Source organism: Chiloscyllium plagiosum, unplaced genomic scaffold (assembly GCF_037043375.1).
Source record: "Chiloscyllium plagiosum isolate Xiang-an unplaced genomic scaffold, Cpla_swu_hap1 HiC_scaffold_2, whole genome shotgun sequence".
Classification (NCBI taxonomy): domain Eukaryota; kingdom Metazoa; phylum Chordata; class Chondrichthyes; order Orectolobiformes; family Hemiscylliidae; genus Chiloscyllium; species Chiloscyllium plagiosum.
The window spans coordinates 69,524,138-69,540,646 of record NW_028270140.1 but is presented as its reverse complement, the minus strand read 5'-3'; the positions used below and the strand labels follow the sequence as shown (position 1 = coordinate 69,540,646).

The window sequence follows — 16,509 nt, the reverse complement described above, 5'->3', positions numbered from 1 at the left end:
TCTGGCAACAGGGCCAGTTTAGTTACCCAGAGGCAGCAGGGCCAGACCTCTGCCTGTCCACTTGGATAAAGCAGCAGTCTCAAAACATTTTGTATAGGAATCCTCCTACCCTGGCCACAATGGTGTAATTTTTAATTTAAACTTAAATTGCTTGCGAGAGGAAATCTCCATTTTGAAGCACCCTTTCCCTAAGTTATCTTCTATTGATTCCTGCTGCTGTTTTTATGCTGGACAGCCACTGATAGGTTCTCCAGAGTCAAGAGCCCACCTGCCACCCTTAACTGGGTGCTTGTCTGCTCTTTGGCCATTAATTGGCCACTATGGAGAAAATCACGTTGAATACGACTTCTCCACATAATGCAGGCTTTCAGCCTCCACTTCAGCCCGAATGAATGTCCAGAGAATGTCCATATCAGCATTTATGAATCATTTGAATAAATGGTTGTATGAAGAAAGAATAAATTGGCATGGGTACAGTGTCAAAAATAGGCAAATGTGTAAGATAAATCACCAAAGAAGGCTGTTTGAACCAAATGATCTACTTCCCTTTCTACGAAATTGAATTCATTTTTAGATAGTTACTGTAGTTCATTTGTTTGGTTACAAGGAGTAGAGTACAACAGTAAACATTGAAATTATTCAAACAGACTTAAAATATGTAAAACTTTGCCTTTGTTAAATTGCTGAACAGCAATGTTTCAAATGATTTGTGACCTACAATGGCCTTTGATTGATGTCTTTACACCTCAGGGAATTAATGCGGTGGTGATCATGTGCATACTGCTGCCATTGTTCCATCCAAACCTGACAAGAAAAAGAAATATTACCATTAACCTAAAGATTGTCCAAAGTAATCATGCAACTGTGGCTAACCTGAGAAGTTCAAGAAAGGATTATACTAAAAGAAGAATTGTCTTTTTAAGTTGGCAAGTATGAGGATAGGGAGGGTTTAATAATTCAGTGAAGATGACCAAGCTTATGTTAAAGAGGAAGAAAATAGGCAATAGACACAACAGAGATTGTGAAAGTTTCTGTAACTATGTAAAAAGAAAATGATTAATAAAAGTAAATGTGGGAACCTTAGAAGAAGTGGAAAATTATAACCACAAGACTGTAAAGCCATAAAACATAGAAACGGAAATAGGCCACTCAACCTATCAAGATTAGAGTGGTGCTGGAAAGGCAGGTCAGGCAGCATCTGAGGAGCAGGAAAATTGACATTTCGGCCAAATGCCCTTCATCAGAAATGAGGCTGGGAGCCTTGGGGGTGGAGAGATAAATGGGATGTTCTCTGAAGTGCTCTGCGAGTAGGCGTCCAGTCTCCCCAGTGTAGATGAGACCACACTGGGAGCAACAGATATAGTAAATGACATGTGTGAAAGTGCAGGTGAAACTTTGACGTATGTGGAAGGCTCCTTTGAGGCCTTGGGCGGAGGTGAGTGCAGGGGTTTTGCAATTCCTGCGGTGGCAAGGAACAGTGGGTTGTTAGGGGATGTGGACCTGACCAGGTAGTCGCAGAAGGAACTGTCTTTACGGAAAGCAGATAGGAATGGGGAGGGAAATATATTTCAGGTCGTGGGGTGCGTTTGTAGGTGGCGGAAATCACGGAGGATGATGCGATGTAAGCAGAGGTTGTGAGGTGGAACATGAGGACTGGGGAGTGTTCTGTCCTTGCGGTTGGAAGGGTGGGGTTCCAGCATGGTACCCCCATGGGCCCCAGCTATACCTGTCAGCTTTGTGGAACACTCTATCTTCTGGAGTTACACCGGCACCACTCACCACCTTTTCCTCCACTACACTGATGATTGCATCGGCGTCACCTCGTGCAAGTCGAACAGTTCATCAACTTCACCAACACATTCCACCCTGACCCTAAATTCACCTGGACCATCTCTGACACCTCTCTCCCCTTCCTGGGCCTCTCCATCTCCATCAATGGTGACCGACTCAACACTGACATGTTCTACAAACCCACCGACTCCCCAGCTATCTGGATTACACCTCCTCCCACCCTGCCTCCTGCAAAAATGTTATCCCTTATTCCCAATTCTTCCACCTCTTCTCATCTGCTCCCAGGAGGAACAGTCCCATGACAGAACACACCAGATGGCCTCCTTCGTTAAAGACCATAATTTCCCCTCCCATGTGGTTGATGATGCCCTCAGCGCATCTCATCCACGTCCCGTACCTCCGCCCTCGAACCCCACCCCTCCAACCACAACAAGGACATAACGCACCCTGGTCCTCACCTTCCCCTTGACCAACCTCCGCATACATCGCATTATCCTCTGCCATTTCCGCCACAAACGGACCCCACCACCAGAGATATATTTCTCTCCCTACCCCGATCCATTTTTCATAAAGGCCGTTCCCTTCACAAATACCTGGTCAGGTCCACGCCCCCTAAAAAACCACACACCCCCCACTGGCACCGCCCCCTGCCACCGCAGGAATTGCAAAACCTGCACCCACACCTCCCCCCTCACCTCCGTCCAAGGCCCCAAAGGAGCCTTCCATATCCATCAAAGTTTCACTTGCACTTTCACACATGTCATTTACCGTATCCATTCCTCCCGATGTGGTCTCCTCCACATTGGGGAGACTGGACACTTACTCGCAGAGTGCTTCAGAGAACATCTCCCAGGTACCAGCACCAATCAACCCCACCGCTCCATGGCTGACCATTTCAACGTCCCCTCCCACTCTGCCGAGGACATGCAGGTCCTGGGCCTCCTCCATCCCCACTCCCTTACCACCCGATGCCTGGAGAAAGAACTCATCTTCAACCTCGGGACCCTCCAACCCCAGGGCATCAATGTGGACTTCACCAGTTTCCTCATATCCCCTCCTCCCACCTTACCCCAGTTCCAACCTTCCAGCTCAGCACCATTCTCATGACCTGTCCCATCTGTTCATCTTCCTTCCCACCTACCCGCTCCACCCTCCCATCCGACCTATCACCTTTACCCCACTTCCATCCACCTACTGCACTCTCAGCTACCTCCCCCCCCCTCCAGTCCCACCCTCCTCCCATTTATATCTCCACCCCCAAGGCTCTCAGACTCATTCCTGATAAAGGGCCTTTGCCTGAAACATCGATTTTCCTGCTCCTGGGAAGCTGCCTGATCTGCTGTGCTTTTCCAGCAGCACTCTAATCTTGACTCTGATCTCCAGCATCAGCAGTACTCACTTTTGCCTATTCAACCTATCAAGTTTGCTCCACCATTCAATCAGATCCCCTCTTTGTATCATCCTCACCATTTGCCTTCCCACTTATTTTTGTGTCATCCACCCACTTGGTTACAATATATTCACTTTCCTCATCCAATTAATATATATTGTAAATAATTATGGGCCTAGTGCTGATCCCGGTGGTACACTTCCCGTTATAGGTTGCCATCTTGAAAATCACAGTGAATAAGGAAATAGTGGAAAGATTAATTGTTACTTTGTATCTATCTTCACAGAAGACATAAAAACATAGCAGGGAACCAAAGGTTTTGCAATAATTAGAAACTTGGAGATAGTATTATTAGTAAGGATATTGTGCTGTATAAATTGACAGAACTTCAAATCAACAAGTTACTTGGGGTTAATGGCCTGCATCCCAAAACATTGAAAGAAGAAGCTACGCAGATAATGGATTCATTGATTTTATTCTTCTAATAGTCCCTATTTATCAGAATTCTTAGCAGAAGCAGTAATGCAGAGACTCGAACCAACAGCCCTGCCTAAGATCCTACCCAATCTATGTGGATGACATCTTTATCATTATGAAACGGAACAAATTAAAGGAAACCTACAAGATCATTAACAACATCCTTACTGGCATAAATTTCACCAAACAGGAAGAGAACAACAACAGACTCCCTTCCTAAATGTCACAGTGGAACAAACAGTCAATGCAGAACTGTGTACCAGCGTCTACAGGAAAGCAACACACACAGAACAGATACTCAACTACAGGAGCAATCATCCCACAGAGCTTCATCAGGACACTATTTAAATGAACCACAACACACTTCAGCACCCAGGAATTATGAGCAGCAGAAGAAAAATACCTATACAGCGTATTCAAGAACAACAGGTACCCGATAAACACAGTCCGCCGATTCTAAACAACTAACCCAAACAAGAAGACACAACACTCTCACACTACCGTACATCAAGGACATCTCGAGGATGACTACTAGACTCTGACCTCTTGGCATTATGGTAGCCCACAAACCTATCAACACACTGAAACAGCTACTGATGACCCTAAAGGACCCTGTATCAACAACCAGCAAAACAAATCTCATTTACAAAATACCCTGCAAGGACTGAAACAAACACTACATCGGACTGGCAGGAAATTAGCCACCAGGATACACGAACACCAACTAGCCACCAAAAGACATGACCAGCTATCATTAATGTCTTTACACACAGACAAAGAAGGACACTGCTTTGACGGGGACAACACATCCATCCTCAGACAGGCTAAACAGTGACATGCACGGGAATTCCTAGAGGCCTAGCATTCAAACCGGAACTCCATCAATAATACATAGATTTGGACTCCACCATTGGACCCCATTTACTAATCTCTGGGAAAAGAACTGGAAATGATATCACCCACCTTAAAAGACCAAGACACATAAATAGAAAGTGGGACAAAACACAAGCGCATCAATGGACACTCACTGTTGATGTTACCTAGCGTGGTGATGAAACGTCTGAGAATGAACCTACCAGCTCAGCGACCAAACTTACAACCTGAACCTCAACCCGAGTTACATATCTTCTCAAAAATTGCACTCCCTAGTTTCTAAAACCCCACTGGAGGTTTGTTCCACTTATGTGAAACAACATCACTGTAAAAACTGTTAATATAAGACAGGCAGAAAGAAATCCAATAAGAAATTCAGAAAAGAATTCTTAACCCAAAAACATGGTAAGCATGTGGAATTCACTTCCACACGGAGTAGCTGAAGTGAATATTATGGGTGTGTTTAAGGGGAAGCTAAACAAGCCTATGAAGAAGAGGGAATTAAACAGTTATGATGATAGATTTAGTTGAAGGAAGATGTCAAAGAGCTCATGTGATGAATAACTGCCAACATGGACTGGTTGGGCCAGATGGCCTGTTTCTGTGTCACGTGTCCTCTGTAATATTATGTAAAATATATTGGGGCAGGATAGAGCAACAATTAAAAACCATGTGGGATACAATTATGATCTTGCTATCAGAGAAGATCTGCTGAGTTTCTCCAGCATTTTCAGTTTTTATTTCAGATTTCTAGCAACCACGGTATTTGGTTTTATTTTCTTTGTAATTTCCAGTTTGCTGATATTTGTGCACTAGCTGCAGAATCAGAGCTAGTCATGCAGCATAATAGACTTGTTTACAACACATGTTCACAACATCAGTGTACAAAAGAAAGTGAAGTTATGAGCCAGCCTGTTCCAGGAAAGCCCCATCTTGAGCCTAAAATTTCAGCCTATGACCAGAAAATATAATTTGCAAACTCTCTCAAACTGTGTCTATTGATGACAGGGTACAAGCAAGATTACCAAAGCAAGTGTAGCCTTCAGTAGATTTTGAACGAAAAGGAATAAGTGTGCCCATCAGACTGAAAACCTATTGAGCATTAGTTCTGTCCACTATGCTGTGACATGCGAGATCTGAACTATGTACCTGCATCACACTAAACTAGTTTACTTGACCTGCTTTGGAAGCTTCATCATATTGAGACAGTAACAAGTGAGGTGGACTGTTCATTCATCCAGGAGAAAGGACTGCAGATGCTGGAGATCAGAGCGGAAAAGTGTGGCGCCAGAAATGTAAAGCAGATCAGGCAGCATTCAAAGTACAGGAGAGTCGACGGTTTGATCAAAAGCCCTTCATCAGGAATATTCATTCGTCCAGAATGACTAACACTCATTTATTAAAACAAATCTTGAATGGAAAGTCTGTAATGTTTGTAATAGCAATGGAAGCACAATATGGAAACACTGAGGTTTTGCTTGGGAATTTTGATATTGATTCTAGGTTCTAGAAGAAAATTGATCAGGAATGCTGTGCCTGACATAATTAAATAAGAAATATGCAGATTCATTTGAAAGCTAGTACATATCAAAGGCCAAAAGAAATGCAAGGACCAGAAATTCTCAGCCAGCTGCTTGTCCAGAACTCAATCATCTTCAGAATCCTGTTTTATTTGCAGTAGAAACTTCCAGGCACAGCTTGGCTTTAGCAGTCACTTACATACTCACTAGAACTTATCAATATCCAAGACGATATCTATGACATCTTCACTTCGAAGGACAAGCAACACGGCTGGTAAGGGAGGAGAAAGTGAGACAGAGGATCACTGTGCAGATTTGACACCATGCTTGATTGAAACTTTTCATATTGTTAATTGGTCTTCTTCTGCCCTTTATTTTGCTAAGCTGTTACCCTGAAAAGGATGTGGATGTCACCAAAAGGAAGTGGATACCAGGTCCAACAGTTTGTTAACTAAGAAGAAATGATCTTCCAAGGAAATGGAGACATCTGCTGAAAACAGGACCATAATTTCAGAGAGACTGGAATCTTGTCCCATAATTATGAAAAAGTTGTTAAATGTGTAATAATTGTGTGCTGGTGGTGGGTGTTACTTGGAGTTTTACTTGACCCGATAAGTGAAACTGCAGGAGTTTGAGTTAGGAAGTATGTGTTTATAATACTTAAGATTAGATTAGATTACATTACATTACAGTGTGGAAACAGGCCCTTCGGCCTCTGTAAATGCAGACACTAGCTGGAGTCTTCAAGGAGATGGGCTGAAAAGTGGGATCTGCTTCTGTTTGGGGACAGGTCAAGTTTCTTCTTGCTATTTTACCTATTCAACTAATTACATATGCAGGCCCAGATAAAACGCCAAATTTAATGGGGAGGAGTCAAGAAACATCTCCTCAATCATTCCATATAATTTTCTTCCTAGCTATATGGGCCTCCAAAGCCAGTGCACAGCAGTGACTTCTGGGATCCAGAACATCAGAGCAGCTTGGAGAGACCATTGGTCAAGGGATTCCTCCCATCCATATCAAGAATACCATGAACAGTTTTAGGCCCCTTATGTCTAAAAAAAATATACTGGACAAAAAAAACTGCAGATGCCTGGAAATTAAAAATTATTGAAAAAACTCAGCAGATCTGGCAACATCTGCGCAGAGAAAGCAAAGTTACTGTTTCAGGTCCAGTGGACATTCCTCAGAACTGCTTGTGGCTTAGGAAAATGTGGGTATATATGCTACAGAAAGGATGATGGGAGAGGGGAGGAGTAAATGATAGGTGGCGATGGAGCCCAGAGATTTTATATATAAGAGAGAAAGAGAAAGAGAGAGATAGACAGACAGACAGACAGAGAGGGGCAGAGAGAGAAAGAGAGAGAAAAACAATTGGACAGACAAAGAAATGTGTAAAGGTCAGTCTGGGGGAATGAAAATCTGCTAATGGAGACTGTTAGTAGCTGACAATAGGTTGTCTGTGGTAGCAGCCCATATGATGACAAGGCCTCATGAGTGGGGGTTGGGATAAAGATCTGGGGGAACGGCCTAAATCATTAAAATTGATATTGGGTGCAGAAGGTTGCAGGGTTTCCAAGTGGAAAATGAGGTATTGAAATGGCAGGCAGTGGAAAGCTCAGGGTCATTTTTGCAAACGGAATGTAGGTGTTCTGCAAAGCAGTTGCCCAGTCTGTGCTTTGTCTCCCCAATGTAGAGGAAACCATCACATTGGGCTGCTACCACAAACAATCCATTATCAATCCATCCTTTCTCCAACACACATACCAACCTTCTCCTAGGTACAATCAGTTCTGAAGAAGAGTCACTCAAACCAAAACATTAACTCTGATTTCTCTCCACAGTTGCTGCCAGTCCTGCTGAGTTTTTTCCAGCAATTTCTGTTTTCGATCCTCCTACTGTATCTGGTTAGATATTGTTACTTGATGACACTCCTTGCAAGTGCCTTGAATATTTAGCCTAAAAGTGCTTGGAGGTGTAGTGGACAGCAAAGAGGGTAACCTCAGATTACAACAAGATCTTGACCAGATGGGCCAATGGGCTGAGAAGTGGTAGATGGAGTTTAATTCAGATAAATGCGAGGTGTTGCATTTTGGGAAAGCAAATCTTAGCAGGATTTATACACTTAATGGTAAGGTCCTAGGGAGCGTTGCTGAACAAAGAGACCTTGGAGTGCAGGTTCATTGCTCCTTGAAAGTGGAGTCGCAGGTAGATAGGATAGGAAAGAAGGCGTTTGGTATGCTTTCCTTTATTGGTCGGAGTATTGAGTTCAGGAGTTGAGAGGCCATGTTGCGGCTGTACAGGAAATTGGGCTGAAGAAGGGCTTATGCCCAAAACATCGATTCTCCTGCTCCTCGGATACTGCCTGGCCTGCTGTATTTTTCCAGCATGACATTTTTCAACTCTGGTACTCCAGCATCTGCAGTCCTCATTTTCTCCCAGGAAATTGGTTAGGCCACTGTTGGAATATTGCGTGCAAAGCAGGCTGGGGCTGTTTTCCCTGGAGCATCGGAGGCTGAAGGTGACCTTATAGAGGTTTATAAAATTATGAGGGGCATGGATAGGGTAACTAGGCAAGGTCTTTTCCCTGGGGTCAGGGAGTCCAGAACTAGAGGGCATAGATTTAGGGTGAGAGGGGAAAGATATAAAAGAGACCTACAGGGCAACTTTTTCACTCAGGGTGGTACATGTATGGAATGAGCTGCCAGAGGAAGTGGTGGAGGCTGGTACAATTGCAACATTTAAGAGGCATTTGGATGGGTATATGAATAGGAAGGGTTTGGAGGGATATGGGCCAAGTGCTGGCAGGTGGGATGAGATTGGGTTGGGATATCTGGTCGGCATGGACGGGTTGGACCGATGGGTCTGTTTCCATGCTGTACGTCTCTACGACTCTATAAATGTAGCATTATTAGCGTAGCCACACAGTAAATGGCACATTATCATCTCTAATTTGTTGCCAATTGGTCCACAATATAAACACAATAGTGTGACTTGTAACTCCAAATCAGCTTCAATAACAAACACTGTACAATGTCAGTAGTGTATCCACACCTGGAACAGAGACAAAAACCCTTTCATAACAACAGGGATATTTCAACCACAATCACCAGTCCTGAACTGTCAATGCAACCTTTAGGTTGAGAGGAGAAAGTTTCCAGTGTGAATTAGCCTGGCAAACTAGTGAGAGGGTGAGATGTGTTTTTCTTAATGCACTGACCTAGAGCTTTATCGGGTGATTACACTCATTAGGGCTGCACATCCTGCCAGACTGTTCACTGCGAACAGCTAAATCTAATGGTTGCATTGCCAAGTCAGCCCAGCTTTATGCCTTGGTACTTTTGCCACTTTTGGTGTCTTCTCCTCTTCTTTCAGTCATGATTTCCTTCTCCTGCTGAGCATTAGGAACATAAGGAATAGGAGTAGGAAAAGACCATACAGCCCATTGAGCCTGCTCTACTATCCAACATAGTCATGGTTAATCAAGTTAAACTCCACTTTTCTGAGAGCCCAAAAGTCTGTCTGTATCTGCCTTATAGTATACAAAATGATCCACAACCCTCTAAGATAGAAAATTCCAAAAATTCACACCCAACCAAATGCATAGATTTCTCCACGTCTTAGTTCTAAATTATAGCTCCCATATTCTGAGAGCTTGCTCACAGGTCAGGGAATTTCTCTCCACAGATGCTTCCAGTCCTGCTGTGCTTTTCCAGCAATTTCTATTTTAGATCCTCCTACTACTTATTGGTTCTGTGCTACACCTGGTTAGATATTGTTACTTGATTAGAGTCTAGATTAGATTAGGCCTTCATTCCTGATGAAGGGCTTTGGCCTGAAACATCGATTTTCCTGCCCCTCGGATGCTGCCTGACCTTCTGTGCTTTTCTAGCACCACTCCAATCTAGACTCTGATTTCCAGCATCTGCAGTCCTCACTTTTGCCATTGTTTACTTGATGGCAAGTATTGCAAGTGCCTGGGTTATTTAGCCTAAAAATGCTAGATAAATGCAACCAGTCAGTGTCTACCCCATCAGGTCTCTTCAGAATCTTAAATGTTTCAATGAGATCACCTCTCATTCTTCTAAATTCCAGAGAATACAGACCCTATTTACTCAGCCTTTTGGGATAACCCTCTCACATTCCAGGCACCAATTTAGTGAACATTCACCGTACACAGGGGGCCTGTAACTTCTTTCTGACTTACGTCCGGCACGGCTCTTTTGATTTAAGTCGGTGCCTGCATATTTATCGAGGATGGAGAAGTCCGATCAGTTGCGAAGCCAACGACTTGCAGTTACTCTCTGTTTATTAGTGTGTCCTAGCAACATCACTTCCGGCTGGTTCGGACCTTACAAAGATGGCAGCCGGAGAGGGGGTGTTATTGCGCGTGCGCAGAACCGCCAGCCGGCTGGCCGGCCTCCTTCACGCTCGGCAGGTGAAAGTGGATTGGCTCAAAATGGTGACAAGTCAGACATGCCCCTCTTCTGCCCTGGCTGAGGCCGTTGACTGTTTTCGAATACAGTACAAAGATCTGAGAAGCTTTTGACGGAGTCGGAGTGTTGTGAAGTCTGCTTTTTTGTCGTCCAGAGGTAAGTTGACCGGCCAACGGGTTTAGTTGCTGTCTCTTGGTTAACACTCATGCAGAGATGTGGTGCCACGAGGTTTGGTTCCTGGACACCACAATCCAGCGAAATAACCAGCGGCTGGGAAATCTGGCGCTCTGCTTCTTTTATCTTTAGTATCCAGCGTTACATTTAGCCATATTTTTTCAATCACATTCACAGAATCATACAGCATGGGATGAGAACCTTCGGTCTAACATGTCCATGTCGACCAGGGTTTCCCCAAACTTTTTGAGTTTACTGTGATTTTTCGAATACACTAATACTTATTTTCAGGGTAACTTGTTCTGAGAATTATGTTTCACTAGATGTAAATTTTTATTTCCAGGCCTTGACATAAGGCGCATGCACAAGTCTCCGTGACAGCTTTCTAACAATCTTGATTTGAATTTTGAAATGTACGATTTTGTTTTGAGTTGATCGAATCGTAGATCCTTTTAATGTATAATCCAAAACTGAGCTTCCCAAACTTTTTCCTCCAACGTGCTCTCGAGGCTGGTGAACCCTCATTGACGTGGAGATGCCGCTGTTGGACTAGGTAGGACAAGGTCAAAGAACACGCGACACCACGTTACAGTCCTACAGGTTTACTTGAAAACGCAAGATTAACTATAACCTGGTGTCCCGTGTACTTTACGAGTCTCGTTGCGGTTGTTGGGTAAGTTCTGTCATCGCTTTCAGCGATGATAAAGTGGCCATACAGAACTTTGTGCATTGACGAGGACTACTAAATGTATTGCCTTCCCGTGACATCAGTGCACCTGTGGATTTTGAAATTTCACCTCAGAGACGTGTATTGATTGTAAAGGTTTTATCGTCTTTTTTTTCCCCCCAAAATTGCCAATTTGATGAGTATCCATTATAAAGATTTTATCTGGAATGCTTCACTATGTTGGGTCTATCAATGTGGGTGGAAATTAATAAGGAGAAAAACATCATGGTCAGGGGGGCAGTAAACAAAGAAATAACTGATGCATGTAAAAAGATGGCATGCCAATTATCATTGGGGAATTTCAATCTACATATTGATTGGTCAAATCCAGTCAGTCAAGGCAGCCTTGCAGAGGAGTTCATAGAATGCATCTGACAGCTTCCTCGAACAGGATATAATGGAACCCATGAGGGAGCAAGCTATCCTGTATCTAGTCCTGTGTAATAAGACAGGAATAATTTATCTCATAGTTAGGGATTCTCTTGGAAGGAGAAATCACAGTTTGGTTAAATTAAAACACACATGGAGGCAGAGAAGATAAAATCCTATACCAGGGTCTTCATCATTACGGAATTTTTGACTCTGATCTCCAGTGTCTGCAATCCTCACTTTCTCTTTTAGAGTTCACTGAAAACCTGCAAAGGACTACAGATAGGTTAAGTGTGTGAGCAGAGTTCTTACAGATGGAGCACAATGTTGGTAAATGTGAGGTCATTCATTTTGGTAGGAGTAATAGTAAACTGAGCTATTATGTAAATGATGAAAATTGCAGCATGCTGCTACCCGGGGGGCCTGGGTGGTCCTTGTGCATAAATCACAAGAAGTCGGTTTGCAGCTGCAGCAGGAAATTAAGACAAATGGAATATTGTCCATCTTTGGTAGAGAGAAGGAGTTTAAAAATAGGGAGGTTATGCTGCAGCTGTATAGGATGCAGGTGAGGCCAGTCTGGAGTACTGTGTGCACCTTTGGTCTCCTTAGTTGAGAGGATTTACTGGCACTGGAAGGGGTGCAGAGGAGGCTCACAAGGTTGATTCTAGAATTGAGAGGGTTGGCTTTGTGGGATTGTGTTAAAATAACAAGTGACATCAGTGAGTGGTGAAAATAGCGTCATTATTCAGCAACTACAGTAGCACAAGTTCAAGATGGCAATAGAATCCTGAAGTACAGTTCTTAGAGTAGTCTCTTTATACACAGTTCTTAACTGGAATTTTAATGTACCATTATGGTGTCACATTTTTTATCTATTGTGGTTTGGGGACTTCTGTCCTCGGGAAACAGGAGATGGTTTAAACATTTGTGAAGTGCTGGCTGCTACTCCTGGTAGAAATAAGAGTATCTGTCTGGACTGGTCGCATAATTAAGAGGTGTTAGTCCTTTTTTAAGTTAGTAAATCTGAGTAAAAATACTAGATCCATAGCTGTAAATAAGTTAGAAATTGTACCTGTACTTAATGAAAAAAAGGATATTAAATTGATTACTGCAGCTGGGTTGTGAAATTTCTTTACCATTTGCAGGTGTGAGTTTCATTCATTCACCCTATTTCACAGAAGCACTGTTTTGTCAGTTAAGGGGAGAGTGGCCCTGTTTTAAAAGGTTTGTGTCCTACGAACCTGCTGCACAGCTACCTGATGAAGGAAAAACACTCCGAAAGCTAGTACTTCCAAATAAACCTGTTGGACTATAACCTGGTGTTGTGATTTTTTTTTATCTTTGTCCATCCCACTCCAACACTGGCACCTCCACATCATTCTAATTTAGGGAAACTGTTTGGTGTTCTGTAATCTAGGTGCGTCATGAAAGAAGATTGATAAGATTAATATTATAACCTTTATGGTGACTTGATGGTGGGGAGTCATTCTTCTTAATATATTACTATATTGACACTGATTCAGAGGTAGCTTTTGATGTAAAAATAGGTCTGATAAGAGTTGAAGATGTGAGATAGCAGTAATCAGTTTGGAAGGAATGTTTTAATTTGTAATAGCAAAAGGTCCTACAGAACTGCGGTTTTATGATAGAACGAGAAACTCATTATAGCAAAGTTATGAATGAAAAGGGAATATGGTACAGGTAGACAATCCTTTATCTGAAAAGTTCCAAAATCCGAAAGTTTTTATGTGAAATTTTTGTCTCATTAACAAGGTTCTTTGGCATGCAAACAGTTAACCCAACTCCACATCCACTCGATGCGTGTTACTCATATGTGACATGGGGGGGTCATGGCCCAGCACTGGCAGGCCTCAATTCTGTCTCAGGGCCTGTTACTCATAATGAGTCTACTGTTCGGTAAGATTTTGAAAAATTTCACTGTTGAACTATCACTTATTACGCAATTCGAAAAACTCTGAATTCTGAAAACCAGCTGGTCTAGAGCATTTCGGATAAAGGATTGTGTACCTGTACTCAATAAATACAGAGTGCCTGTGAGTAAGAGAGGAATGAATGAATGAAAACTCCATTTAGTAAATATAGCGAGCTGGTGAGTTAGTAAAGATACCTATAACACAATATCTCTCCACTTATATGGAGAGATTGAGTAGACTGGAATCGTACTCAATGGAATTTAAAAGAATGAGGTGGTATAAAATTATGAAGGGAGTAGATAAGATAGTAGTGTTTTCTCTAGGTTATTTCCTCTGGCAGTGAAATGAGAACTAGGAGGCATAATCCTAAATCTGCTACCCCTTATTTTTGAGGTTGAGTTGAGGAGAACATCTTCACCCAAAGGATTGTGAATCTGGGGAATTCTCTGCTCAGTGAAGCAGTTGAGGCTACCTTGTAGAACATTTTTAAGGCAAAGATAGATTTTTGAATAGTCAAGGAATTAAGGGGTGGTGTTGAACGGGGCTGGGGACGGGGGGGGCGCGGTGTTGGACAGGGCGGGGCGAGGTGGTGTTGGACGGGACTGGGGGGCGGTGTTGGGGGAGGGGTCTCGTGCGCTGTATGCTGCTGTAAGTCTCCTGAACGGGGAGCAGACTTTAAAAACTCCGAGCCCCAGAGGAAAGGCATTTAATCAATTAACCAAATAATCAATTGTCCAAATGAAATAGTGCCTGGCCATCTCATTTGGATAATCGAGGTTCCCCTGTATATGCTTGTAAAACAAAAATAACCATGTGGCCGAATTTTAAATGGCAGAGCTTCCAGGTTTTAGCATTTATGGAACAAGCAGCTTCATTGGCTCCAGCTTATCTGTAGGTTACTGGCACAAATGTAATATGACACAACTAATTTTAAATATCAAAATATTATTTTTCTTAAAATCAATAAGTTGCTGGCTGTGATTTTTCAGGTGTGTAAGTATGAAGTGTATGAACTACTTAATCTACTCCTGCACTTTATTGTATGTAATGGCAAACTTCTGTTCATGGTTTAAATGTCTGTTTCATTTTTCTTTCAAAATCTAGTTAAGGAAAAGAATGGATGCACCACTGCTGCCAAGGGAAGCTGGAAAATTTATATCTGACAACAGCAAAGATGTCTTTATATTAGAAAAAGGAGTTTGCAAGGTTGCTGAAATGCTGTTTGAAAAAAGAAATTCAAAGGAACTTGATGCAACAGGATGGAAATTACTTCATGATCTAAACCCACAAACAATGAATGAAGCATCTGTCAACTGGGTATTTGTCGTGGACACCCTCAATTTTTCCTTTTGGTCTGAAAATGATGATCACAAGTGTTTGATTAAATACAAAGGCAAAATGCATAGTGGCTTTTGGTCATTTTGTGCTGCTATTAACAGAGCACTGGATGAAGGTGAGTTTCTGCTTTTGATTTTATTGTTTGTGGCAGATTTTAAAAATCCTACATTTTACTCTTCTTTTTACATGTAGTTTTACATGATTGTTCCGAGTCTTTACATCGGTTTCAAGATTTCCAGTTCGTGGAGACCAGTCTTCTCTTGTCCATGATCATGTAACATCCCTCTGGGCGTCCATTCCCATTACAATGGTCTTCGGGCTCTGAGGCTTCCTCCTGGAACAAAAGACTGAACTATCCACATCTCCATCCACTTTCAAATGGCTGAGTTTGTCCTCACTTTGAACAACTTTTTAAAGTCTCATTCTTCAGATCAGAGGGGTGTCCTCACCCTTTCACTTCCATCCCACAACAAAGATGGGTCTCCCCAGTGCTCGCTTTTCAAACCATCATTTCAACCTTCGCATCCAAAGGATCATTAGCCACCATTACTGTCACCTCTACCAAGATGTCACAACCAGGCACATCTTCCCCTCACCTTGATGGTCACCATTCCATAAATGAAAGTTGCCTCCAGGACATTGCAACACCTCCCACAGCCCCTTGGCATCTTCCCATACAATCACACAAGGTGCATCACCTCTCTGTTTATTTCCTTCTCCTCACTATCCAAGGCTCCAGACACACCTTCCAGGTGAAGCAACAATTTACTTGCACTTCACTCAGTCTAGTGTTATGAAGATGTGGGTGTACTGTACCTTTAAGAAAGATTAAAAGCTAGCAGAACTACCTGACAACACCAAGTGTTCTGAACAAGATATAATGTAACCTTTTGGTTGAGCAACTAGTGTAGCTGGTTGCATGGAGACAAAAACAAATTTGAATTAGGCCAATCCGTTTAAATTATACCCAGAAAAAATACCAAACTCCAATCAAGTTTGAATTCAGTATATTGACAATATTAAAAGCCAAATGACACAATCTGATGCCTTGGGGGTATAAGACCAGGAAAAATTGAACAGTTGAGGGAGAACTGCTAAAAAGACCAACAGATGTAGGCTGCTGGTCAGAACTTTGAGAGGTGCTTGTCTAGAGAATGAGTTTGCACAGAGAATAGCATCAACACCCTCCTGGAGAGCAAATCTATCGAAGAAATCTGTAGAAGAGAAGGTTCGACAGCTGACTGGTTTTGAAATTTGAATTTTCCAGTAAATCCTAATTGGGGGGTTTATCGGGCTAGTATTACAGCAAGGAAAGTAAAAGATAGGGTAGAGGAAGGAGTTTAAATAGTTGTTAGTTAATTATTCTCTGTTATACTTAAAGAAATAAAGTTGTAACTTTTTACTTTTAAATAGTTCTTGGCCTCTCGAATTTTCAAATTGCTGCACGGGACAAATTTTTTCTGTGTTGCTGGTTTGAATT

General features: G+C 42.5%; 2 protein-coding genes across 5 annotated transcripts in view; one reads left to right on the top strand and one right to left on the bottom strand.

The window, feature by feature from the left end:
* LOC122561287 (kinesin-like protein KIF27) overlaps positions 1-10,391 on the bottom strand; it is a 146,206-nt gene extending 135,815 nt beyond the window's left edge. For 3 of the 4 annotated variants that reach the window (XM_043712943.2, XM_087997660.1, XM_087997662.1), the window contains exons 1-2: positions 10,259-10,391; positions 719-804 (exon numbers count right to left, since the gene is read on the bottom strand). The gene's annotated coding sequence lies outside the window, so the exon portion shown is untranslated. The remainder of the gene's footprint in view (positions 1-718; positions 805-10,258) is intronic. The other variant, XM_087997654.1, reaches the window with a different exon arrangement.
* Positions 10,392-10,487: 96 nt separating this feature from the next.
* qng1 (Q-nucleotide N-glycosylase 1) overlaps positions 10,488-16,509 on the top strand; it is a 34,565-nt gene continuing 28,543 nt past the window's right edge. The window contains exons 1-2 of the mRNA XM_043712979.2: positions 10,488-10,643; positions 14,796-15,144. Coding sequence (XP_043568914.1) covers positions 14,808-15,144 — 337 coding nt within the window. The 5' untranslated portion in view covers positions 10,488-10,643; positions 14,796-14,807. The remainder of the gene's footprint in view (positions 10,644-14,795; positions 15,145-16,509) is intronic.